General features: G+C 63.5%; 1 protein-coding gene across 5 annotated transcripts in view; it reads right to left on the minus strand.

The window, feature by feature from the left end:
* AGRN (agrin) overlaps window positions 1–24,032 on the minus strand; it is a 33,157-nt gene that overhangs the window by 1,743 nt on the left and 7,382 nt on the right. The window contains exons 3-37 of one of the 5 annotated variants that reach the window (XM_074377777.1): window positions 16,610–16,657; window positions 12,332–12,547; window positions 11,994–12,218; window positions 11,687–11,911; window positions 11,287–11,493; window positions 9,980–10,198; window positions 9,702–9,896; window positions 9,410–9,610; window positions 9,177–9,325; window positions 8,983–9,088; window positions 8,577–8,693; window positions 8,330–8,494; window positions 8,003–8,146; window positions 7,774–7,898; window positions 7,594–7,699; window positions 7,184–7,288; window positions 6,967–7,104; window positions 6,407–6,534; window positions 6,147–6,261; window positions 5,943–6,062; window positions 5,492–5,839; window positions 5,100–5,292; window positions 4,766–4,981; window positions 4,069–4,298; window positions 3,842–3,976; window positions 3,646–3,742; window positions 3,375–3,539; window positions 3,177–3,288; window positions 2,605–2,721; window positions 2,236–2,428; window positions 2,068–2,155; window positions 1,825–1,848; window positions 1,137–1,169; window positions 610–834; window positions 30–133 (exon numbers count right to left, since the gene is read on the minus strand). In XM_074377777.1, the coding sequence (XP_074233878.1) occupies window positions 30–133; window positions 610–834; window positions 1,137–1,169; window positions 1,825–1,848; window positions 2,068–2,155; window positions 2,236–2,428; window positions 2,605–2,721; window positions 3,177–3,288; window positions 3,375–3,539; window positions 3,646–3,742; window positions 3,842–3,976; window positions 4,069–4,298; window positions 4,766–4,981; window positions 5,100–5,292; window positions 5,492–5,839; window positions 5,943–6,062; window positions 6,147–6,261; window positions 6,407–6,534; window positions 6,967–7,104; window positions 7,184–7,288; window positions 7,594–7,699; window positions 7,774–7,898; window positions 8,003–8,146; window positions 8,330–8,494; window positions 8,577–8,693; window positions 8,983–9,088; window positions 9,177–9,325; window positions 9,410–9,610; window positions 9,702–9,896; window positions 9,980–10,198; window positions 11,287–11,493; window positions 11,687–11,911; window positions 11,994–12,218; window positions 12,332–12,547; window positions 16,610–16,657 (5,334 nt within the window). Of the gene's footprint in view, window positions 1–29; window positions 134–609; window positions 835–1,136; window positions 1,170–1,824; window positions 1,849–2,067; window positions 2,156–2,235; window positions 2,429–2,604; window positions 2,722–2,891; window positions 2,973–3,176; window positions 3,289–3,374; window positions 3,540–3,645; window positions 3,743–3,841; window positions 3,977–4,068; window positions 4,299–4,765; window positions 4,982–5,099; window positions 5,293–5,491; window positions 5,840–5,942; window positions 6,063–6,146; window positions 6,262–6,406; window positions 6,535–6,966; window positions 7,105–7,183; window positions 7,517–7,593; window positions 7,700–7,773; window positions 7,899–8,002; window positions 8,147–8,329; window positions 8,495–8,576; window positions 8,694–8,982; window positions 9,089–9,176; window positions 9,326–9,409; window positions 9,611–9,701; window positions 9,897–9,979; window positions 10,199–11,286; window positions 11,494–11,686; window positions 11,912–11,993; window positions 12,219–12,331; window positions 12,548–16,609; window positions 16,658–24,032 lie in introns of those variants that run through there. The other 4 variants (XM_074377774.1, XM_074377775.1, XM_074377776.1 and 1 more) reach the window with 4 other exon arrangements.

Raw genomic sequence — 24,032 nt, forward strand, 5'->3', positions numbered from 1 at the left:
CCGCCCCCACCTCCCTCCAGAATACTCACCCAGCCACAGGGCTCCGTCTGTGTCCAGTTGTGTGGCGCCCAGTGGGGAGGAGCCGGTCACAGGAGCCTCATTGCCCACCTGAAGGGAACCTTCCCTCTGCTCCCTGGGGGTGTGGGTGGGGTGAGGCCATTAGGCGGCTCCAGAGGGCCCACACTGCTGCCTCCAGATCCTGACCCCTCCATCCCTTCACCCCAACACCACACCCTGGGGACCACCACCAAATGGCACCCCTGGGGGCCAGGATGGGGTAGCACTGACCCCAGGAGAGCACCTGATGGCCAAGGGTGGGGGGCCTCACGTGGGTCAAGCTTTGCTAGAGGGGATGGCAGGGCTCAGACCAGAGGGACACGTCCCCAACCAGCGTCTGGACAGAGCAGGGAATCCCCTTCAGAACACTAGGCCATTACTGCTTCTCCTATGTCCTCTTGTCCCTCTGGCCTCACTGGCAGCGACCTCAGGTCCAGTGGCCGCCTCCCCCACCAAACTCCTACCCTAGCCACGAGTGGCCAGGCATGCCCTGGCTGGGCAAGTCCAGGCATCACCCGCTGCTATTCTCGGTGTCCCTGGCCCCCTCCTGACCTGTGCGCCCTGACCCGCAACCAGCGGTTGGTGTTGACTAGTACGGTGGAACGCAGCACCACGGGCTGGGAGCCCAGGTCGTAAGTCAGCTGCAGGCGTCCGTCCACGATGGCCAGTGCGACGTAGTCTGCCCGCTCTGTGGCCTTGCCGCTCCACAGCACCAGCCCCTGTGTGGCCTCAGTGCGCAGGCTCAGCTCAAAGCGGTTGCTCTGTAGCGCCTTCTCACTGGTGGGCAGAGTGCTGGTCAGGACCTCCAGGAGGGTGGTGGGGATAGGGTAGGTGAGGTAGGAAGGTGAGGGTCAGGACTACAGAGGCCGTAAAGGCTGGTGATGCCACCGGGGCAGCTGGATGGGCAGGTGGTGGACACCAACAGTGGGCCCGATGCGCCAAGAGCTGGACGGTGGGAGGTGGGGCCAGATGGGCAGACACAGTCAGAGGAGTGAGGTGGACAGAGGGACAGCGTGGCTGAGAGACAGAGAGATGGGAAGACGATGGGCAGTCAGCGGGGGCCAGGGGCCACTGCTCACCTGTGGAGGGCCCCGGAATCTGGAGCTTCAGGGCTTAGAAGCAGGAAGAGAGGGAGGCAGGTGAGCGGGGGACAGACAGGCTGTAGCGCAGGGCAGGGTGGGACCTGGCAGCAGCCTCTCCCCACATCCCCTTTCAACAGTGGAAGGTGGGAGAAGCAAGCGCCACAGAGACACCCGGGCCCGGGCACTGGCTCCACCCCCTGCAGAGCACTGGCAGTGGCACGTGCAGCACACGTGGACATGGAGCTGGCAGGCATGGCAGAGGGTGAGTGGAGGCCTGAGTCGCACGGGATGGAGACCAGGGGCCCTGCCTGGGAGAGGCTCCTGGATGCCCCCAACATGTGCAAGTGCACACAGACTCAGACACACGTGTGTGTGGGCACACAGACACGCGGGCATGCATGGGGACGCATCCACACGCACACATGTGCCTTGTGGTGAGAGGAGGGGCTGCAGGGGCGAATGAGTGGCCTGGCATTCAGCACACATCCTGGAAAGGGCTGACTCCTCGCTTCCAAGCTAGGAAACTGAGCCCCGTGTGGCACGAACAGCCCCCCAAACCCCCATCCTCAACTGGGGATGGAAAGTTCCACCCTTGCCCTCGGGATGTGCTGCCAGGTGGGTGAGGAGCAGAAGACGGACCAGAGTGACAGAGTGAAGGTGCAGCTAGGGCCCAGATGCTACTTACGCTGGGATCTCATTGGTCAGTTCGCTTGGAAACAAAGAGACAGAGCCATGAGAAGGAAGGAGTGTGGAGGAGGCGTGGGGTGGGCAGGGTTGGTGGAGCCCGGCAAACCTGGGCCTCCCCTTCCTGGCCACAGAGCCGGGACAGGTGTGGAGGGCCCTGCATCTCACCCTGCACGTGTGCACAGACGGGGCCAGACAGATGGCAGAGGGCGGGGGAATGCGCAGCCCCCGGGTGGCACACTACCTCTCGGTCACAGCGTTGAGGTACTCGATGTAGGTCCGTCCGTCAAAGGCCAGAGCGTCCAGATCCCCTGCTGCCTTCTCAATCAGGCCTGAGAGACAGCCAGCGTGAGCGCGGGCCTTGGTGGGGCTCCACCGGGTCCAGCCTCAGCCCCGTGCGGGCATCACTCACCCTTCTCACAGTGCAGCCCTGAGAAGCCCCCAGGGCACAGGCACTCGTAGGAGGCCTCCCGAGGGAGACAGGAGGCCCCGTTGAGGCAAGGGTGACCTGTGGCCCGGGTACAAGGGTGGTCTGCAAAGGATGAGACGTCCACCGCCCGCACCACGTGCTCCCGGGTCAGCAGCTGGAGACCATTCAGGGAGACCTGGGGAAAGGGCGTGACAGCCTCTGTCCCGCCTGCCGTCCTCCCAACCCTCAGGGCAGCGCCCAGCCCAGGAGGACAGAGGCCCCCTCTTGGATGAGCCCTTCCTGGAGGCCACCACCGCACCGCCCCTATGGAGAGACCCTGGCTGGGCAGAGCCTCACCCCAGCCCCACATACCAGCTGGATGGCGCCATTGAAGCCAGAGGCCACCGCAGCCGCCCGGGCCAGTTTGCTGAAGTCAGGGGCCCCCCCAATATAGAGTGGCTCCTTCAGGTTGAGGATGGTGTGCGGCACCTGGGGGGAGGTGCAAGATGAAGGGCTGTGGAGCCCATCCCCTGGGCAGGAACAAGGACATGGAGCCCAGACCAGGACCTGGTCGGCCCACGACAACCCACCCACTCGCCCTCCAGCCTAGTGGGAGGCAAAGTTAACCACATGGATGCGGCGGCGCAAGTGGGGCTTAGTCAGAGGGAGCTACTCTAGGGGTAGAGGCGGCAGAGGACGGATGAGCAGGCCGAGAGGGGAGGTGGTACCTTGCGGGATTTCTGACATCCGGAGAGCGAAGAGCGGGGTAGGGGTTGCAGAGCAAGGGCCAGAGAGCAGTAGGAGTAGAGAGGAGACAGACAGAGGCACAGGACAGAAGGGAGAGAAAACAGTTCAGTGAGAGCCGGCTGTGGGGCGGGGGCCGCTCGCCTCCCTCCCGGGGGTGGCTGGGAGCAGGTGGAAAGGCCCAGGAGGCGCCGGCTCACCGGGGACTCCCCCAGCACACGGGGCCCATCGCCAACACGCAGAGCCCCTTTGCGGCCGTTCCGCTCCAGGGAGACCCGGGTCCAGGCACCCAGGGCCACTGGCTCCTTGCTCCTGGAGAAGAGGGGCACTGTGAGCCGACTGTGGCCTCTGCTGGTCTGCCCACCAGGGCCTGAGGGACCCTGCGCCCACGTGCACACCTGATGACTGCTGCCCCCTTGCCCAGGTCATAGCGGAACTCCAGCAGGCGGTCGTGCAACGCCAGTGACACAAAGTCCCCCTTGCCGTCTGCCTTCTGCCCGTTGTAGAGGAGCAGGCCGCTGGGGCCCCGCGCCAGGAAGACCACCTCCAGCACCATCTTCTCCCTGGGAGCACACGGGGTCAGCGGAGCGGCCTCAATGCCCCTTCACCCCAAGGTTGGATGGGGGTGGGGGGACTGCTTCCCCTCATCCAGCCCTCTGCCCAACTGACCCCAGGTCCCGCTCAAAGGTGTGCAGGCCTTTCAGCTCCAGGTAGGAGAAGCTGCTGAAGTCGGCCAGGAAGGGCTGGATGCCATCCTGCTCCAAGACTGTGAGGACAGGAGAGGGGTCATACAGGGTGCCGGGCCCTGACCCTGGAGCCCCCTCACCCGCACCGCCCTCCCTGCCCCGAGTGCTGATGCCCCCACCTGTTTGGCAGAGGCTGCCTCCCCGGCCCTGGGGGCACTCGCACTCGGCTTCGCCCTGGGGCAGCACGTGGCAGGGGGCTGCCCCATGGCAGGGGTTTGGCTGACAAGGGTCCTTCTCATCTGCACAGGTCGGGCCTGGAGGGAGACAGGATGGGGTCCTGAGAGGCCTGAGCCCCGCCCACAGACACACAGGCGCCCCCAGCACCCAGCCCAGGTCCTGCCCTCACCAAAGCGGCCGGGTGGGCACTGACAGTGGAACATGCCAGCCTCCAGGGCCTGGCACGGGGCCCCGCTGAGGCAGGGGTTGGGCAGGCAGGGGTGGTCCCCGCACTCGCCCACGCGGGAGCTTCGAGTCACAGACCCTTGCCATACGCTTAGGTCCAGCTGCTGGTTGTTGACGTCCAGCAGGCGGATACAGCCCCTAAGACCGACGCTGACAGAGGTCCGCTCAAGCACCCTGCCACCAAGATAAGGGTCAGGGTCAGAGGCCAGAGCCCAGAAGTGTCCTCTCTCACTGCCAGCTGTGACACCGGCATCCATCAGTCGGCCAGGATGGTGAGTCAGGGCTGCTCCCCCCGCCCCACTGCCCACTGCTGGTGCTCACAAGGTGGACAGTCCCACAAACAGGACAGAATCAGGAGGTGGGTTGGGTTGAAGGTCAAGGGTCAGACTGAAGGTCCGGCCAGCCCAGCCCCTCCGTGGTGATCATGCAGCAGCCTGGTCCTCAGGATGAGGACAGAACCAGGGCCACGGTCAAGGATCAGGGTTGGGGTCAGGGTCACAGACACTGTCCACACCTATCCATCCACTCCTTTGCTATTCACAGGGAGCCTCAACTTCCTGGATGCCTCCCCCAAGAGTCAGGGGTTAGGATCATGGTCAGGGGTCTGTGGTCAGGGCCACCCCACTCTCCTCCGTGCTCACACAGAAGCCTGGTCCTCAGGGACGCCACCCACAAAAAGGTCTGTGTCCAGGTTGAGTCCATCAGTGCCGCTGGGGCTCTGGCCCAGGACAGGAGTCTCACCGTCCACAGAGAGCGTACCCTGGCGCCAGTGCCGAGATAGCTCCAGGTGATGCCACCGGCCAGGCTGCACGGGCACGGAGCTGGTGAGCACTGCAGGCCCTGAACCTGTGTCGAACCTGGGGGGGGCGGGGGGGCGAGAGCTGGCCCTCAGGACAGCCAAAAGGAGCCAGGACCATGCTAGGCCTCGCCCCACCCCACACCCCCACCCGTGGCCACCCCCTGCCCGCCACCCACCTGAGCTGCACACGGCCCCCAAGCAGTGCCAGTGCCAGGAAGTCCTTGCCCCTGGCGTTGCCGTTGTAGAGCAGCAGCCCCTGGAGCTCCAGCGCCCGGAACTCGAGTGCCAGGCGCAGGGTGTGGTAGGCACGGAGGGTAGGGAAGGCCAGGAAGGAGTGGCCCCCAAAGGCTGGTATGGCGGGGCGCAGTGCTGCAGGAGACAGGGAGGGGCCGATGGAGCGTGCGGGGGACCTGGCTGCCTCGGCCCTGACCGCCTGTCTGCCCCCAGCAGGGTGTCCCCCTTCCCCAACCTGATGCCCCTGTCCAGCCCCTCGCTCCCGACAGTGGCTTAGTGCACCCCAGCTGGGCCCATCTGCCTCCCTGCCCCTCTCTAGCACGGATGATCTTACCCTTCTCACAGATGGCGCCCCACCTGCCCGCTGGGCAGCTGCAGGTGAAGTCTCTGCCTGAGCCCTGGTCCTGGCAGGTCCCCCCGTGGAGGCATGGCTGTGAGTCGCAGGGCCTTGGGGGCTGCTGGGTTCCTGGGGGCAGGGGCCGGCGTCCAGGCACACGACTGGGGGCAGTGGTGGGCAGCTGGTGTGTGGTGGCAGGAGCTGTGGTCCTGCTGACGGGCCGGCTAGTGTGACTAGGGTAGAAGGCCCGAGGGGTCGCAGCTGAAGGAGGCAGGCGGGCCACAGTGGTGGCTCTGGCTGTGGCTGCAGCAGGGGTGGCTCCCGTGAAGAATGCAGGAAACCAGTCTGTGGGTAGGGGGAGTGGTCAGGATCCACAAGGAGCAGGGGTCCTCAGGGCAGCAGGGGAGGGGTCAGGCAAGCTATGGCAGGTGGCAGGCCAGGCACTTACCGAAGTCCATGAACCGCACATGTTCCTGCAGAGGCCGCCTCACCCCTAGGGACCGGCGCCTGGACACCTGGATCTGCCGGAGCAGGGCCCGGCCCACATCAAGTGCCCTGAAGGTTGTGGCTGGGGAGGAGGGGACTTTGAGCACCACAGAGCCCAGCGCAGTCCCCTACTACCTCCTGGGAGGGACTGGGGCAGGGGGCTCACTGGGGTCGAAGTGCACATCCACAATGGCTCGGACTGAGCTGCCGGGCCCCAAGTCCCGTAGGCGGACACTTCGGAAGTCCTTCTTAACGTCCGAGTTCCGGAAGAGGTCATCCAGCTGTGGGTGGGCAGTGGGTTAGGCTCCGGGAGGCTGCCCAGGCTGGACCCTTGGGCCTTCCACACCAGTGATTCTCGGGGTCTGTCCTGGGAAAAGGGCCAATGGCTGGTAGGGGCTGCACCCCTGCCCCCGGCCCCACACTCACTGCGCTCTCGATGCTCCTGGCAGTCTCTCCAAACAGCTCTGACTTGGGGTCAGCCATCTCTGGCGTGTAGAACAGCTCCTGGCCCTCGACCCCCTCGAGCTCCAGCACCCCTTGGAATGCCCTGGTGGCTGTGGGGGAGGGGGCAGTGAGATCGTGCCTGGCACCTGCCTGGCCTCTGGGCCAGCCACGGGCACAGGCCCCAGCAGCAAGCCACGCAGGGTGCAGGGCGGGTGGCAGTTAGTCAGATGGTCATGAGGTTAGTGGGGCCTCAGGGCAGGGCTGGCATCAGTTACCAGGCAGATTCCTTGGAGCAGGGCCCCAGGTTGGCTTGCAACAGGAAAAACAAGTTAGGCACAGGGTCCTGGGCACCCACAGATGTGTGGAGGCCGAGAACACATGTATGTGAGCATGTGCTGAATCCCCAAGACCACGCACACACGTGTGCCAAAATCAGAAGACCACACACCCCAAGGGCCCACCTGCTGGGCAGGCCAGCTGCCTGGGAGACAGCATCCAGTCCACTTCTCATGCTCCATCCCAGTCCCCAGCCACCCACTCACCAGGACAGTTGGAGCCCTCTGCGTCCAGTGAAGGCGTCTTGCCGTCTGAGCAGCAGCCCATTGGTGAGTTGTAGCAGGAGGCCCTCTCAATGGGCGGCCCAGGGGTCACCGCACTGTTGCCCTCAGGGAGCTCAAGTCCTGGGGAGGTGCAGTCTGAGCCCAGCCCCAGTGCAGCCCTCCTGGGCCCTGCCCCCTCAGCCCCTGAGCCCATGCCCACCTCCTGAGCCAGCCCCGCTGGCCTCCAGGTCACCACTCAGCTCCTCATCACCGCTCCCGTCAGCGCTGCCAGATTCACCGAAGGCAGATGTGGCAAGGCTGGCTGCTGTGGAGGGGGCCGTGGGAGGCATGGTCAGCATGGGCCTTGCAGTGGTCCTGAGAGGGCTGGCAGTGGTCTGAGGTCGTGAGAAGGGTCGAGGGGTGGGCCGGCTGCGGGGGGTACTGCTGGGAGTCAGGGGGAGGGCGCTGGGTGGGGGCAGCAACTCCTCGCTCAGGTCAAGCCCCGAGGTGGCCATAGATGCAGATGTGGGATGAGGGTCAGAAGCGACATCTCCTGCAAGGAGAGAGTCCAGGTGGTGGGCTAAGGCCAGGCCTTCCTGGTCAGTTCTGGGGCAGTGGGTAAGGCCTCACCCTGGCAGGGGCCGAGGCTCTGGATAGAGATGTCCAAGCCCTGGCGGCAGGCGATGGTCCTCAGCTGGCACTCGTTGCCGTAGGTGACTCCATCTGACCCGCAGACCTGGGCACAGGGCAAGGATGCTGGGGGGAGGCCCCTCCCCACCCCCACCATCCTCCACACTCCCCATTCCTCACCTTGGCAGCACTGGCCCCCAGACAGGTGGGTGTTGGGCATACACAGTGGGCAGAGCCAGCCTCTTCCACACAGGATGCCCCGAATTCACAGTGCATCTCAGCACAGGTCTTGGGTGCCAAGGAGTCTGAGGCACAGACATGGGAGACCCCACTGACTAAGAGGCCTGATCTCTGCGATGGCCCCACCCCCAGCACAGGAGCCTGGTGCAGTGCCAGGCCTGGGCTTCACCTGTTTCACAGCCAGTAGGGCCCAGGGCACGGCCGTCTGGACACTGCCCACACTTGGGTCCAGCCACCCCAGGCTTGCAGGAGCACAGCCCGGTCATCTGCTCACAGTCATCCCGCACGGCACCCAGGGGGTCACAGCTACAGGCTGGGAGGCAGGGGGAAGAAGCTGAGATCTGTGCCTGGCTTCCCCATGGGCCCCAGAGCCTGACCCAGCCCCTGCCAGGTGTGGGTCAGGCTGCAGTCTTGGCAGGTAGGAAGAGGGGCCCAGGGACCCAGGGGACAAGTGGGAGTGCTTGGCCGGGGACCAACTGTGGGCCCTGTCACTCACGGGTGCAGCCGCTCCGGCCATCAGTGACGATACCACGGAAGTTCCAGAAGCCGGGCTCACAGCGGTCACACTTGAGGCCCCCCACGCCCGGGCGGCAGGAGCACTGGCCTGTGGCTGGGTCACAGGTGCCGCTGTAGGAGCCATGTGGGTTGCACTGGCAGAAGCCTGCAAGGCCAGGGCGAGACAGGGTCACTGCCGCCGCGTGGCTCTTCCTGGCTGCGGGTCAGGGCCAGGCTCGCGTACTCACTGGGGCAGCCAGCCAGGCCCACACCCCTGGCAGCAGTGGTGTTGTCCTGGCAGCAGCCGTAGGGGGTCTGAGTGCAGTGCAGGGGAACTGCAGGTGGCAGCGGGGCCAGAGTAGGGCCTGCAGGAAGGGGCAGGGGTTTAGATGCTTCACTGATTCACTGCTCCCTCCCTGCAGTGAAGCCCAGCCCGGCACACAGTAGGTACTTAGTACACACTCGTTGACTGGCAGCCACACACGTCCACACTGCAGCTGCACAAACGTGGATGCGCACAACACTGCACACTTAAAACACCATACACATGTTCACACGCCCACCACCGCGCACATGCAACAACCATGAACCACCCCACACACCTCACAGCTGTGTGCACATGTACTTTTGAACATGCCCTGCATGCCCACTCACCGCGGCAGGCTCCCTGAGCCACGATGTACAGCTCTTGCCGGGATTCACATCTAGCCTTCTTCAGCTCACACTCGGTGCTGTAAGTGACCCCATCTGAGCCGCAGACCTGTGGGAATGGTGTCAGTAGGGCAGCTGCAGCCCCCATCTCACGGCCTGTCCAGAGTTGGGGTGGGGGTTGGGGGGGGTGTCCTCACCGGGCTCCTCAGGACACTTTGGCAGCTGAAGTCGCAGACACACGGCCCGTCCTCCGAGTCCTCATCCCAGACACCGCCTCTCTGATGGCACAGCTCCTGCTCACACTCGCCATCCTCTCCAGAGCCGGAGCCACCTGAGCCGCACTCAGCTATGGGGAGGAGGCTGGGTCACCTGCAGAGTCCTGGTTGAGGTGGGTGCCCAGCAGCCCACACCAGCTGTGCCCCGAACCTACCCTGCTCACACGGCCCTGCCCGGGCCTCCTCGATCTGCGCCTGCTGCTGGCAGGCAGCCTCGCGTAGCTCACATGAACTGCGGTAGGTTACACCATCGCTGCCACACACAGGGCCAGGCGGAGGGCGCTCACACCGGGGACACACACACTGCCCTGCCGAGCACACTGCCCCAAAGGCACACACGGTATCTCCGCAGGTCTCTGCAGAAGGTGGAGCCAGGCCGGGGTCAGCTGACACCGGCTGGAGGAGGCACAGGACCACAGCCCACCAAGCATGCCCAGCCCCACTCACGGCAGTGTCCAGCCGAGGCCACGTGCAGGCTGATCTGGTGGGTGCAGGCATAGACGTGTAGTTCACACTCACTGGCATAAGTGCGCCCGTCAGAGCCACACACAGGCTGGACCAAAGCCACGCACTCAGAGGGGCACACGCAGCGCCCAGTCTCAGCCTCGCACAGGGCTCCAAAGTGGCACTGCCCACAGCGGTCTGGGGAGAAGGCTCCATCACCATGGTGACCAGGACAGCCCACCCCCAGTGAGACTCACGAGACCCACTCGTGCACCACTGACCACAGGGTCCTCTGCGAGCCACCCGGATCTCCCGCCCGAGGGCGCAGGCCGTAGCCTCCAGCTCGCACGTGCTGCCATACGTGACGCCATCGCTGCCACACACGGGATCGTAGATGCCCGAACACGCCTGCTGACACGCACACTCAGCTTCCCCATTCTTCACAGCACATGTGGCCCCAAATGGGCACTGCACCCCACGGCAGGGGGACGGGGGCTGGTCTAGGGACAACATGGCCACTCAGCAGGGTCCCCACCTGCTCTCCTTGGCAATGCACAAAGCCCCCAGCCCCACGCAGCAGGCCCTCTCCCAGGGTGGGGATGGCAGAGGAAAAGTGGACCAGGAGAAGGGCCAGATGCACAGGACACAGCAGAGAAAGGGACAGACACAGGACAGATGTGGACAGGGACACAGACCCAAACGGCCCCAGGCCCCTGCATGAGTGTGGGGCGGGACTGCCCTCAAGACACAGGACTTTCTTGACTGCCCTCAGTGGGTTGTCAGGGCCAGGCTTACCCAGCCCACCCAGGCCACTGACCCTTGACCTTCAGCAGCCCCGGGACACCCAGGCATGTGGGGGGGCGGGTCTCTCTCTCTGTGGCAGTAGGGGAGTCTGCAACCCAGAGTCACACTCAGGGCCACACGGGGGGGAGGTGTCTGTCCACTTGCTCTGAGGACCACAAGGCCAGGCAGCAGCGAGCCACCCCCCCCTGCCGCGCGGGGGGCAGACCTCAGGCTGCGAGCTCCTGGCCGCAGGCGCGGTACCTCATCCTGCCAGCAGGTCAGGCTGGAAGACACAAGAGGTGGAGCCAAGAGGGAAGGGAGGGCAGAGGAAAGGAGACAGACGCAGAGAGACCGGGAAGATGGACAGAGCGACTGACGGGACGGAGTGAGAGGTGGGCAGTGCCCCAGCCCACGCCGGACACGCCGTCTCTGCCCTCTGCTGGCGCCTCAAAGCCCGACGGAGATGTTGCCTCTAAGGGGGCTATGTGTGTCCCAGGAGGGTGGGACCCAGAGGACTTGGGGGCTGACGGGCAGGACAGCTGCACACAGGTACCAGGGAGCCTGCACATGGACCTCTGCCTCCACCCCACATCCCCCCAGGCGCTGCAGGCACCTTCCTGATGGATTCCACCACCCCGGAGCCCGCTGGCAGACAATAGCCCTGCCAGGTGCCCCAAAGTGACCAGCCCTCCCTCACAACCCGAGGAGGAGTATGACTGGGATGGAGATGGTGTGTGATGACAGGCAGCAGGGACCGTGGCAGGACCAGCCTGCTCCCGGTGTGGACCCCACCCGTGGTGCTCACCACACGGGCCCTGGTGCTTGGCAGGGATGCTGTGCTGCTGGTGACACTCGGCCTGCTGGCGCCAGCAGTCGTTGTCATATGTGTGCCCATCGTGGGCACACACGGGTCTGTAGGCTCCATCACAGGTGACACGGTCGCAGGAGCAGCGGGGGTGGCCTCGGCGGGACAGGCACACAGCACTGAACCTGCAAGCCTCCGGGCACTGGTCTGGGGGTGGGGAGCAAGGCGATCAGAAGGGCCGGAGTGCCACGTCACGCCCCACTTTGGGATGTGCAGGGGATCCCAGGGCACCCGAGGTGGTGAGTGGGGACCGTTGAGGCGGGCAGAAGAGGGTGGGGACAGGCAGGGTCCTGGGTCATGCAGGGTGCCAGGATGGGGCCCTCCCCCAGGAGCTGCACACCTCGGGGCTGGCACTGGCCAGAGCGCACTTTCTGGAGGAGGAGACCACGGGTGGCTCCCGTTCGGCCCATGACGCAGTCGTTATCATAGGTGACCCCATCGTCCCCACACACAGGTGCCCGTCGGGGAGGGCAGCTCTCTGGCCGCAGGAGCATCTCCGGGCGCCGTGTGCGCGGGTTCACGCGGCAGACGCGGCTGAGGTCATTGAGGGCGCCCTGGCAGGGGTCTGGAGGAACGGAGGCGGAGGTGAGGGTACAGCTGCTGTGCACAGACCAAGGCCATGCTGCATGCGCAGGGGCAGCGCTCACCGCAAGGGCCGTCGAACTTCTTGAAGATGTCTTCCTGACGGGCGCAGGCACGGCGCAAGAGCTGGCACTCGCTGGGGTAGTCAGTGCCATCGCTGCCACACACGGGGCCCTCGGGGGTCCCCTGGCATGTGGCAGGGCACAGGCACGTGGCCGTCAGACCGTCTGCTGAGCGCGCACAGGTGCTGCCAAAGCTACAGGTTACATTGGAGCAAGGGTCTCGGGTCCCTGTGGGCGGGGCAGGCTGGGGTCACACTCGTCGCTGGCCCTGCCCACCCTGCCCGGCCCTCCTTGTCCCCCTTCCCACTGCAGGCCCAGCCCCCGCTCTGCCCAGCATTTACCGCAGGGTCCCCTGCGCAGCAGGCGGATGCGCCTCTGCTGGCTGCACTGTGCCCGCTGCAGCTCGCACTCGTTGCTGTAGGTGGAGGCATCTGAGCCGCACACAGGTGCCACCACGCTGGGGCAGGTGCTCTTCTTGCACACACAGGAGGCTCTGCCCGGACCCTCTGCGCTGGGCTCACACACGGCACCGAAGCCACACAACATTCCTCGGCATGCTTCGAGGTGGGGCCAGAAGACAGGACGTGGTGGGTCAGGACCACCTGGCCCACGGTCCAGTGTCTACACACCTGCAGAGACCTTGCATGGACAGTCACATGTGTACATGCGTGTCTGCCCACGTCCGTGCTGGCGCTCAGAGGAACACACGTGTGCTCCCATCACTGCCAGGGCCTTATGCCTTCCCCTCTCAAACCCCTGCCCATCTTCTCTGCCCTCGCTCCCAGCCTCACAACTGTGGATAGGGCATCCCAGACCGCACCTGTAGGAGGGAGCAAGGCATCCGCTACTTACCCATCCCCCCACACACACATGGGGCAAACAGCCCCTAGGCCAATGCTACTGCAGGGAATCGCTCAGGAGCCTCTCCCCACCTCAGAATCCTCTCCCCACCTCAGAATCAAAGTCCCTCATCTGATCGTGACCTCTACCCCTCAGAGCCCCCGCCTGGCCCACCCTCTTCCCTGAGAGCTGCTCCACTGTCCACACTGACTTTCCCCTGCCACCTCCCCAGGGACCAGCTCCCCTGCCTTTCATGGACCCGCCTGAGGTCACACAGCGGCAGGGCAGGGGGTGGTGGTATCTGAGGTCATGTCACATTTTCCATCCTCGTCCAAGAACCCAGTGCCCTGGCTGGCCCAGGCTCCCCCTTTCTTCTCATGCCTCCTCCCTCCTGCTCCTCTGGAGGCCTCCCCTCTCCTCAGGCCTGTCCCCACACAAGCCCTTCCCTGCCTACTCCCCCACCTTCCATGCCCCCACAGCCAGCCTCCCCCAGGTCCGTGCTTTGCAGCAGCTCCTGCCCTCCCGTCCTCCTGGGCCTCCCAGCTGCAAGCTGACCAGGTCATCTCTCCCTGGGGCCCCTTGGGTACCCACACACCTCATCCTTCCCCACCTGTCCTCCTGAGCCCCCACCCCCCTCCCCAGGCCCTGCTGCCCACCTCATGCTCAGCATGACCTCCTCAGGGACCCTAGCACCTGGGCTCTGCAGACCTGACGTTTTCTTCTTTAAATGTTTCAGTTCTCAACTTTGTCATGTCCCCAGCACACATCCTATAACGGAGCTTCTGCAGAGCCCTCGGGGACAGCCCCTCCTGAGCACAGTGTCAGGGCAGGGGGCACACTGACTGCACAGGACCCCAGCTAGGACTACACACCCACAATTACGGGCTGCCGCTGTCTGGATCTAATAAGTGTTTAATTGGGTCCAATTATTGTTAATAAATCATGGGGGGGACAGGGGTATCTCCATCACCTCCCATTAGGCTCAGGAAGTGGGGCAAGAGGAAGCACCCTCAATTCCAGGGGGGGTGGGGCTGCACAGGGAGCTGTCACCACAGCAACAGCCCACCCCAGGCTCCTGCTGTCTGTCTGAGAGCCCCTGCTCCCACCCAATACAGGCTGAGTGAACAGAGGCCGGAGGCAAGGGTGGGGTCAGCATGGATTCTGCAACCTACCGAGGCTCCCCTCCCACCACCTCAGCCTTGTCCTCCCCCCACCTCCTCTGGGCACCACCGAGGCCCCTCGTCAGGTCCGGGAGCCAGGCGGTCACCTTACATTCGCCTGCCACGTGACTGTGGGCAAGTTATCCCATCACCACATCTCAGAACCTCCTTGTGTGAATGAGGACAATAGGACCTCCCTCGAAGGGTTGTTGTGAGGCTTAATGAGCCAACACCTGCAAAGGCCTGGAGAGGCCTGGCCCACAGCTCTGTGGAGAGGGGGAGGGGTCAGCCACCACGACTACACACCCCTGTCCTGGCTCAAACACGGTCCACACTTAACGCCTCTTCTCACCCTCCATCTCCTGCTGTCTGCTTCTCTTTCCCCTTAGCACTTCCCTCTCACCTTCAGCCCTCTCCTGCCCAAGGCACCAGGACCCCCGGGCCAAATCCACGGGCAATGGCTACATCTGGCTGGCTGCCCTATTTGGCTTCAGCTGGACCTGCTGACCAAGGTCTCTCCCAGGGTCATGACCCCGTGGCCAAAGACCTAGTCACCTCATTGCCTCTCAGGCTCCTTGGTCAGCTGCTGTGTCTATGCCCTCGGGCTCAAGCCTTTCTCTCCTTCTGGTCACCTTGGTTTAGCCAGATAACACCCGAAATCCCAACCCCTTGGTGAAGGACACCTACTCCTAGATGACCAGTAAGTTCCTCACCCGCCAAGACTTGCACCCTCCCTCCACACCCCAGGGCCCTGCTTTGTCCCTTCAAGACAGAGACCTGGGAAGGAAAGTGGTGGTGGTGAATGGCAGCTCACCCGTGGTGAGCAAGGCTGGGGTAGCAGGTCAGGTACTTGGAGGATGGACTGGAAGGTGAGTGACTTGGGGCAGGACGCCAGAGCTATTTCAAGGACAAGCTCCGTGGGACTAGCTATTGGACTAGAGGTGGCTGAGGGCAGAGGAGGGGTCAGGGTGCCCCTGGAGTGGGTAGCACAGAGCTGAGGCCTCAGCACAGACTCCCAGGTCAGATAGGCAGGTCCAGGTCCCAGCCCCTCCACTGTCCACTCCCTTCTCAGAGTGACAGTTCCTGAGGGGCATTCTCCTGGCTGCATTTGGTGATATAGTTCAGGCAAAGCTGAGGCTGGGGCACATGGTTCTCATCCCATCTCCTCCCCAGGCCCTCGGGCCGTTAGGTCAGATGAGTGCACCCCTGGTGTCTGCTCCCCTACAGAGCTAGGGGATCACAGAGGCTCAAGATGACTTCTTGATTCAAGATAAAGCATGCATGAGCACAGAAACCATGTGTACAGACAAGCGAGATGGCACACTTACACACACACGAGAGCAGGCACAGCTCGTCCTAACAGCCTGCCCTTGTCAGGCACCACTCATGCCCACCTGTATTAGCCCTGTCATCATGCATGCGGCACCATGGTAGCACAGGTGGAGCACCCAGACACCTGTAAGCTGCATGGCCCTGAAGGGTCACCTCCTGGGCTCTGCTGCCCCTGCCCCTGTCTATGCCCTTCTGCAGGAGCCTCACTCCCAGCTTGCCAAAGCCCCCTCACAATGTGCGGTGCTGGAGGCGGCGCTGGCTTTTTATAGCCTCGGGTTGGAGTGGGTATATTTAACTCTCCTCCCAGACTCGGGTAGGTTGGAGGATGGAGCGGATGCCCTGAGCCCTGCCTGTGGCCAAGAATGTGCAGTGTGTGTGACTGGGAGGGATGCGATGGTCATGGTGTATAGCTGTCCCCAAGTGGGCACCGGGATCATAGTGCAGGTATGGGGCCCACGTGGGCAGCTGTGGGGAGGGCCAGTGTGTGTGTGCAAAGGAAGAGACACACCAGGCTTTTGGGCTTCAGGAGAGGAGGCTGAGGACACTGAAAGAGAGGAGGGTGTTTAAATCCAGCCGGCTCTAGGTCTCTTGCCCACAGCCCATGGGAAACTCAGTCCTGGACCTGTCCCCTCCCATGGCCCATCCCATGTATGAGTGTCCCTCTGTGTGTGTACTTCCATGGACCTGGGCAGGTGCCTGCTAAGCAGTGGACTTGGGCACTGAAAGCTCACCTGGGAGCACACCCTTCTCCCGAGAGGACCCCAGACCACCCCTCTCCCTTGCCCTCCTGCAGCACTAGCAGCTTTCTCTCTTTCCCTCTCACATGAGCTTAATTACAACAACCCACACACCAGCAGGCCTCCCCGGGGAAGCTGGACCCTAGCCCACAAGGCAGGTCAAGAAGGTCAGCCCCAGCCTGCTCAGTCCCAGGGACAGGCCCTCCAGTCCCTCTCCGCTGGTCCTTCTGAGGCCCTCCCCTGACGCCCCAGGCCCTCCCACCCACTCTGCACACATTGTCTGACCTACCTCTCAACCTGTGGGTTCCAGGACTACCCCCCCCCCAATTTTGAGGCCAAGATGTAGCCAGGCCCAGGGACTCCAGCCCCACACCCCCTTTGCTGTCCACCACTATGGACTCCCTAGGAAGGACCCAGGTTCCCTTGTCCAGACACATCTAACACAGCTGATGTGCACTCCCCAGGAATAGCCCCTGAACCCCAAGAGTGCCACTGCCCCTCTGGACACAGATTCCCAAGCTCAGTCTGTTACCAATGAGCCCCCACTCACCATCCGGAGGTGTCGGAGGCACTGGTGTGAAGTGGGTCCCAGGTTTGTCTGGAAAAGAATAAATCTCCAAGTTAGGCCCCCTGAGCCAGTCCTTCCATAGCCTGTTCCTGTGCCCAGTATGGAGGGGTCACTCTTGCTTGCACACATCCCTTCCCTGGCCCCACCGTGAGCCCCTAGGACTGGCTGAGGACCAGGGGTGGACAAAAGCAGAGGCCCTGGCTCTTCTCTGTCCCTCCAGCTGCACTGTCATGGCCTGACACCTGCCAGGTGAGGCTCAGTGGCAGGGGTGTGGGCTGCCACCTACTCCCCACATGAGCCGCAGGCCCTGCCAAAGCTCCTACTCCCAGGGTTGCCAGCTGCACCCTTACCCCTCCAACTCCTGAAGAAAGTTGTCTCTGCAGCTCAGGAAGAGGGTCAGCCCCCACCCCAAGCCCCAGGACAGGCTTAGAGGGGCTCAGGGATCCAGGAAATGACCCATGGTGTTCCCGGAAGATGCTGTGGCTCATCTGAGTCATGCCACAGTTGGTGGCCTCTCTGTGACCTTGCCTGTCCCCCAATCTTTGGTGGCTGAGGCGGGGGACCTTGGGCCTGGCAGAAGTGGCCACTCCCACAGACACGTACAGTTGTTGAGGAAGAGCAGCACCGCAAAGCCAAGCGTGGATGTGGCCAGGAGGATCAGGCAGACGTTACAGGGGATCATGAAATACCGCACGAGCAGGGAGACCCCGCGCTGCTGCCGGGGGTCCCGCTCCAGCGGCAGCGGAGGCATGGCCCGGGCTCCTCAGTCCCCACTCTCGGGGTGTGGGGGTCCTCACGGGGTTCCCTTAGGCCTCTTCGGTGCTACTCCCCCCATTCTTGGACCCCTGGGGCAGCTGACAGCAGCTGTTTCTCCAGGTTCAGCTCCAGTCACAGCCCCTGGCCCCTCCACAGCCCATGAGGCTTATAATGGGAGGTGTGCAGAATTCTCCCGGAGTAGAAATCCCAAATTTGGGCTCGGAGGGAGGAAGAGGAGGAACTGAGGGCCAGCAGCCACCCCTGCTGTCCAAAACCGTCAGGGCCTGGGCCGGAGGCGCCAGCAACTCTCCACCGGCTCTGGCTGTGCGGAGTCTTCCAGAAGCCTCTGGGAGTGCCGCAGCCCGGGATCCTGCCGCTCGGCTGCTCTGGAGAGGCCGGCCCGAGGGGGACTGGCGGTGAGCCGCCTCTCGGCCGGAACTCGGCGGGGAGGCGCGGCGGGGCTCAGGGCGCGGCGGGTCTTGGATGCTCCAGTCCGCGGCAGAGGCGGGAGCGGCGCCGGCAGCGAGCAGGAGGAGCGAGCGCGCGTCCGGAGCGAGAGAATAAAGAGCTGGCCGCGGAGGCCGCTCCTCGCCTCCCGCCTCCCGGCGAGCCGCGCCCGCTCCCCACGCCCTCGCCGGGGCTGAGGCGGTGAGTGAGGGGCGAGGGGCGCCGCGGAGAGAGGGCGGGGAGCAGAGACAAAGGAAGACGCCTCCGGGGACCCCAGCGTCCGCGGGGAGTCGCGGCTTGCGCCGAAAAGAGAGATCGGGCGGATGAGGACGCGAGGGCGGCGGTGCAAAAAGAAACGCTGGGTTGGGAGCGCTGGAAGGGAGCTGGCGCCGGGGAGGTTACAAGAGATAGGGGCTAGTGCTGAGGTGGGGCGTTGGGGCTGGGGAGGGTGCAGGGTTAGGCTAGGGGCCCGGGTTGGGGTGGGAGGTGACTAGGATCGGAGGCTGGAGCTGGAGAGGAGGCAGGTGTTGGGGCGGGGTGGGGGGCTGGGGAGTGGGGGCGTGTAATGGGTAAGAGGGGCTGGCACAGGGACCGGGGCCCCTCCGGATTCCACCCGGCGGGGCTGGGCTGGGCTGGGCTGGGTTGGGTTGGGTTGGGCTGGCTGTGCGCGTGAGCGGCCGAGGCCAAGGCGAGCATGAGGAGTGTCTGTCGGAGGGTCTGTCTGAGTCCCCGCAGGGGTGCTTGGTCTGCACGAAGGACCCCGTTCTGGGCTGCGGTCTGCATGTTACCGTGTGTGCGTGTCAGTGTCTCTGCTCCTGCTGGCCCCATCGTGGCAGTGTCGAGGTAGGGTCTCTAGGTACGTACACACAGGTGGGGGGTGGGCGGGCTGGGTTCAATTGGGAGGGTGGGCCACCCCTCCCTAGGAACTGACAGCAGCACCTCAAACCATCCACGCACCACCCCCCAACTCCAGTCCTCGCTGTGGGAGGAACATGCAAATGAATTTCATGTAAATAAGCGTTATGCCAATAGTCGAGGGGCTCTAGACCCAGTCCGCGAGCCTGGGGCGCCCCCACCGGTCGTCCGGGAACATCGGGGCCGTGACGTCACAGCAGGCCAGGACAGACGTCACAGCAGGCCAGGGCACACGGCCCACCTGGGACTCAGGTCCTCCCCACCACATCCCGGTGCCTCACGAACATGTCCCTGGAGTATCCTCTTCGCCCCGCTCACTCCCGCCTAGTCAAGTGGGCTCTCCATGTCCCATCCCAACCTTCCTCAGGTGGGAAAACCACCTGCCAGCCAGTGCCCAGTTCTGCCAGGTCCATCTCCCTTAGACTCTTTTCCATCTCTTGGCCAGGCACCAAATCCCAAAGGGGTCAGCTGACCCTGTCACGGTCTCCCATCACCCACGGCAGAGGTCAGACCCCTTGGAGCCCTGAAACCTGAGGTTCTACTGAAACCTTGCAGGAAAAGGCAAAACACAAAATGGTCCCCCGACCCCACACAGTGCTGGACCCAGAGCAGCAATCTGTCAGGCCACCTGAAGACCCTGGCACCCGAACAGCCTCAGCCTCTCCTTGGGGAGCCTCCCACTCCCTACCTCACCTCACCTTGGCACTGCCCACACCACACTGACTGTGGCGGCAGCTCCCAGGGTGCTGGCCTGGACTGGGATCACCCAGGGCAGGGTCTGACTTTTTATCTCCTCAGGGCAGGGCTTGGCCCAGAGCCCCGGACTTGGTGTGGTGAGCCCAACAGTGACACATTTCCCATTTACTTCTCACTGCAGCTCCCAGGACTGCAGTCCAAATCCCTTGGCTCAAGGAGGGGCCCACAGACAAGTTAACGCCCTGGCAATGCCCACTGGGCCCACACCCACACATGGTCCCTCTTTGCTGCTGCCACTGCAGCTGTGGGACATCATGAGTGGGTTCTGCAGGAGGAGGGGGAGGCAAAGGACCAGAGTTGGTGGGGGGGGGGGCTTCCATCAGTGGGCTCCAACCCTGGTAGGGGAGACCTCCTCCTCCACAAGGCAGAGACCAGAGCCTAGGATCTGCCCACAAATGGGCTGGCCTTAGATGCCCACGTGGTGGTGGTGGGGCTTAAGGCCTATCAGGCCTGGCCTGGGGAAAGGGGAACCAGCAGGCAGACTAGTCCCTCCCAGCCCCAGTCAGTCTGAGCCCCCATAGGGGTTGGGCGCCTTCAGAGAGACAAAGGGCCATTGAGGCCCCAGACCCAGCAGGGGGAGGGGAGCTCGGGCTATCCGAGCTATTTTGGGATTTTCAGACTCAAAATCATTCAGCCCTGACCAGCCCACCCAGACTCATGGAACAGAGGATACTCTGGACCAGAGATCAGCCCCTATCTGGGCTTGCACACATCAACATGCTACTGCTCACATGTGTACACACACACACACTCGATGAGGTCTCATCTGCAGACATATGTACACCCACTTGCTGAAGTTTGCACAGGCACTGGGTGTCACTCCCTCCACGCTCACCTGCATGCGTACACACTGGGCATCACATTCACACCTTCATGCAATACAAAGCTTGTCCTTCATCCTCACAACACACACTGGGTGTGACCCCACATACACGCGTGTGGTTGGGCACCTCCACGTACTCCCTGGCCCTGAGAAGGAAGGTGGGGAGTGTAGTCTAGAGAGCATGGGGGTGTCCTACCTACTGGCCACCCGCTGGCCCCTTTCTTATGCAGACACCTCCTCATTCCAGAAGGTCTGGGCCCAGCTCTCTTCGAAAGGATGGGTTGGGGGTGGGGCGGCACCGCCCTCCTGGCGGCGTGCACACATCGCGCATGCGCACACCCCTCTGCTGTCTGAGTCTCGCGACCTGCGGCACCTCCGCGGGTCTGGCGGAGCGCGCCGTCAGCCTGCCCCCACCCCTGGGATCTAGAGGGTACACTGCTTGTGAAGCGCGTCGAGCGGTGGAGCGCTGGCTGCCAGGCGGCCCATAGTCATAGGTGTCCGGCCTCCCCGGTGGGGGAGGGGAAGAGGCCCGGCTGGGCAGGCCCCCTCCTCCATTCCAGGCCTCCTGGTGTCCGGTCTCAGGCTAGGGCCGTCCCCTCCCCTCCCCTTCGGCCTCAGTAGACAATGGGCGTTTCACAGCGGGACGTCGCTGCTGGACTGGGGCCAGCCGCTGGGAAGGAGGAAGCGTCCGGCCCAGGCCTGGGATCACCAACCCAGGTGAGGCTGGGAGGCGCCCATGCCCACCCACCAGCCACCAGGCAGGGCCCACACTTCCGTCAGTTAGCCGGCGCTGCCGAGTTTGGGGAAGGGGTTCAGCAGGGCTGGCTCATAGGGCAGCAATCGCTGGCCGCTTGGAAGGCAGCTGTGGGCGGCTGACCTCTGGCACCCCTCCCTCCCTCGTTACTCAGCACTGATCCTGCCCAGGTCCGTGCCTCCCTCACCAGCCTGTCTGAGCTCCTCCATCGGTGGGCTAAGTGCAGGAAGTGTGTCCTGAATCGGGTAAGCTCCCTGCCCTCAGGGAGGTTACACTGTGGCAGAAGGTGCAATAGATTGGAGGGTCTAAGGAGTGTGTATCTGTTCAGAGACCTGAATGATGGGAAGAGGGGTTTGCACCTCCAGACAGAGGCAATTACAAAGGCTCAGGTGAGAACAGACTTAGGAGGCTGCCGGAGACCAGGAGGGGTCAGCGTGGTGAGGCCTAAGGGCAACAGGGGCTACCAGTGGGAGATAAGGAGCCACCCACAATCCTCAGGCCTGGGAAGCCCTGGCAGGAGGGCCTGGACATCTGCCAGGTCAGACTGCAGCCACCAGGGGGTGCCAGCAGGACAGAAGAGGGGGAGACTGGGCACCTGGAGAAAAGGTAGGATAGGGTGGAGCTTGTCCATGCCCTCTGTCCCTCCCCTCCAGGACAGCCCCAAGTCCACCTCTTTTGTCCAGGCCCTGCCCATGTCTGGGAGGAAAGAGAAAGCTGGGGGAGCCAGGGAGGCACTCAGGTGTGGTCCGTGCCTGGTGAGTCAGGAGACCCCGTGTTCCTGTCGAGGGCCACAGGCACCACAGGCAGGCAGTGAGGGATGCACAGTCCAGAACAAAGGTCTGAGTTGGTGGGCGGTGCTTCATAGAGGTGTTGACCAGCTAGGTGTCAGGATGAAGAGGAGTGGCGGACGGACGGACACAAACTGGAACCAGAAGAGGCAGGGAACAAAGGGGCGGAGAGACCCACCAGAAAGCAGAGAACCACAAAGGCAGATGACCAGACACAGGACAGAGAGATTGTGGAGGCAGCCAGGGTGCAGGCAGTTTCTCCCTGGGGGAGAGTGAGCAGGACTAGCAGGAAAGGTGCAGCATCAGGTGGGGAGGCTCCAGCTCAGAGGGGAGGATACCACCCTCCCAGCCAGTGGGTGATGGCCCTTGATTGTGGATTTCCAGCCCTCTCCCCTGCACCACGCCCGCAGCCACTTTCTCCCACCCCTCACCTAAGCTACAGGGACTGCCTGCTGCTCCCTGCACCCTCAAACCTTGTCATGTTGTTTTCATACCCAGAATGCCCTTCCCCCTTCACCTTTACTCCTCAACACACAACTCACCCCTGGCCTCCTTGGGAAGCCCATCCAGAACCTCGAGGAACCTTGTGCAGGTAGCAGCAGCAGTCCCTTCCAGTGACCCTGTGAGGATTGGCTGCTGGGCCAATGAGTGAGTAAATGCGTGGATGAGGAGGGAACCAAAGGATGGATTCGTGAATGGAGCCTAGCCAGCCTCAGTGCCTCCCCCTCCAGGAAGAGAAGTGGGCACACAGCCCCTCCCGACCGGTGGCCCAGGGACATGCCACAGTCTGGCCCAGATATCTGTGCTCTTATTTCTCTCTGATGTACACGGGGACCACACATCAATGCTCAGAGGGACTGGCGCCTCCAGTAGCCACACCAGGCTGCCTGCTTCTCCCAGGGCCAGCGTGGGTTGTCCCAGGGGCAGCTGCTAAGGGAGAGGCGGGGAAATCTCCGGCCCACCTCAGGCCAGTGGCAGACCCACCTCTCCTGACTTGCCCTGCTTGGCTTCCTAGCTGTGTCAGACTCAGGGTCTGTCAGGCATGAGAGGGGACAGGGAACCCAAGTGGCCCCAGGGACTCTTCCTGTCCCTACCGCAGCATTTCCATCTCTGGCACTGAGAAACCCAGAGGCAGACCCTGCAGGAGGAGGTGCCCAGACCTCTGCCAGCTATGGAGGTGGGGGGGCATTGGACACTGGGGCAGCAGGCAAGAGATGGGACCTGGAGCCCTGCCTGTTCTGAGGCCCCTGGGACACAAGCCAGGGTTGCCCACTATCAGTCTGTTGGCAGAGCACCTACAGGGTCCCCTCCCCAGGCTGAGCCCAGAGAAACAAAGATGGCAGGAACCACAGGCCACGGAACCAGAATTCTCGTGTGCAGATTGGTACACCTGAGGTTGCAGGCACGTGGGCAAACATGCATGCAAACACATGCACACGCACATGTGCAGGCCACACAGCTGGAAACAGCTGGCTGCCTGGGAGGACAGAGAGCTCCCCCATCCCACGTCTCTAAGCCATGTGGGGGAGGGGAGTTGGGAGGGGCCATCTTCCTCTTCCCAGGTCCAGCTGTAAGCAGCCCCTGGCAGGGGGCCTTCCTCAGAGGAAGTTCTCAGGATCTACTCTGGGGGGAGAGGCCCCTTTGAGGGGAGCTTCCCTCCCCACTGGAGGCTCCACCAGGGGCCTAAGTCACCCTCCCCCCAGCTCCCAGCTGCAGCCTGGGACTAGAGCATGATCCCTCCTAAGCTCAGGTGTAGCCCATGGGGGCTCAGTGCCCTCCTGATGAGCTGTGTCACTGTCATCAGGGTGATTGTCACTGGGGTGCCGTCTCATTTCTGGGATTCCTTTTTCTACTTGGTGAGAAGTGGGCACTTCCTGGGGCTCTGGGGTGGAGTGTCAACTGCTCCTGGGCCGACTTCAGGGACTGTGCCTGCAGCGCCCGCCCAGCCATGGCTCCCCCATCCCAGTGGTGAAGGGGGTGCTAGGGTCAGGAGAGCAGGACAGGAAAGGGAGCCCATTCTCCACGCCCCCCAACCCCCAGGCCTCAAGGCAAGGGTAGATCTTGGTGATGGGAGAGGGCAGCTGGCCTGGGTCCCACAGGTGGAGGCAAAGGACTTGGGGCAGGGGCAGGAGAGAGGCCAGTTTCTGCATCTGTTTTCCACCCTCC

The sequence above is a fragment of the Camelus bactrianus genome, chromosome 13 (assembly GCF_048773025.1).
Source record: "Camelus bactrianus isolate YW-2024 breed Bactrian camel chromosome 13, ASM4877302v1, whole genome shotgun sequence".
In the NCBI taxonomy this organism is placed as follows: domain Eukaryota; kingdom Metazoa; phylum Chordata; class Mammalia; order Artiodactyla; family Camelidae; genus Camelus; species Camelus bactrianus.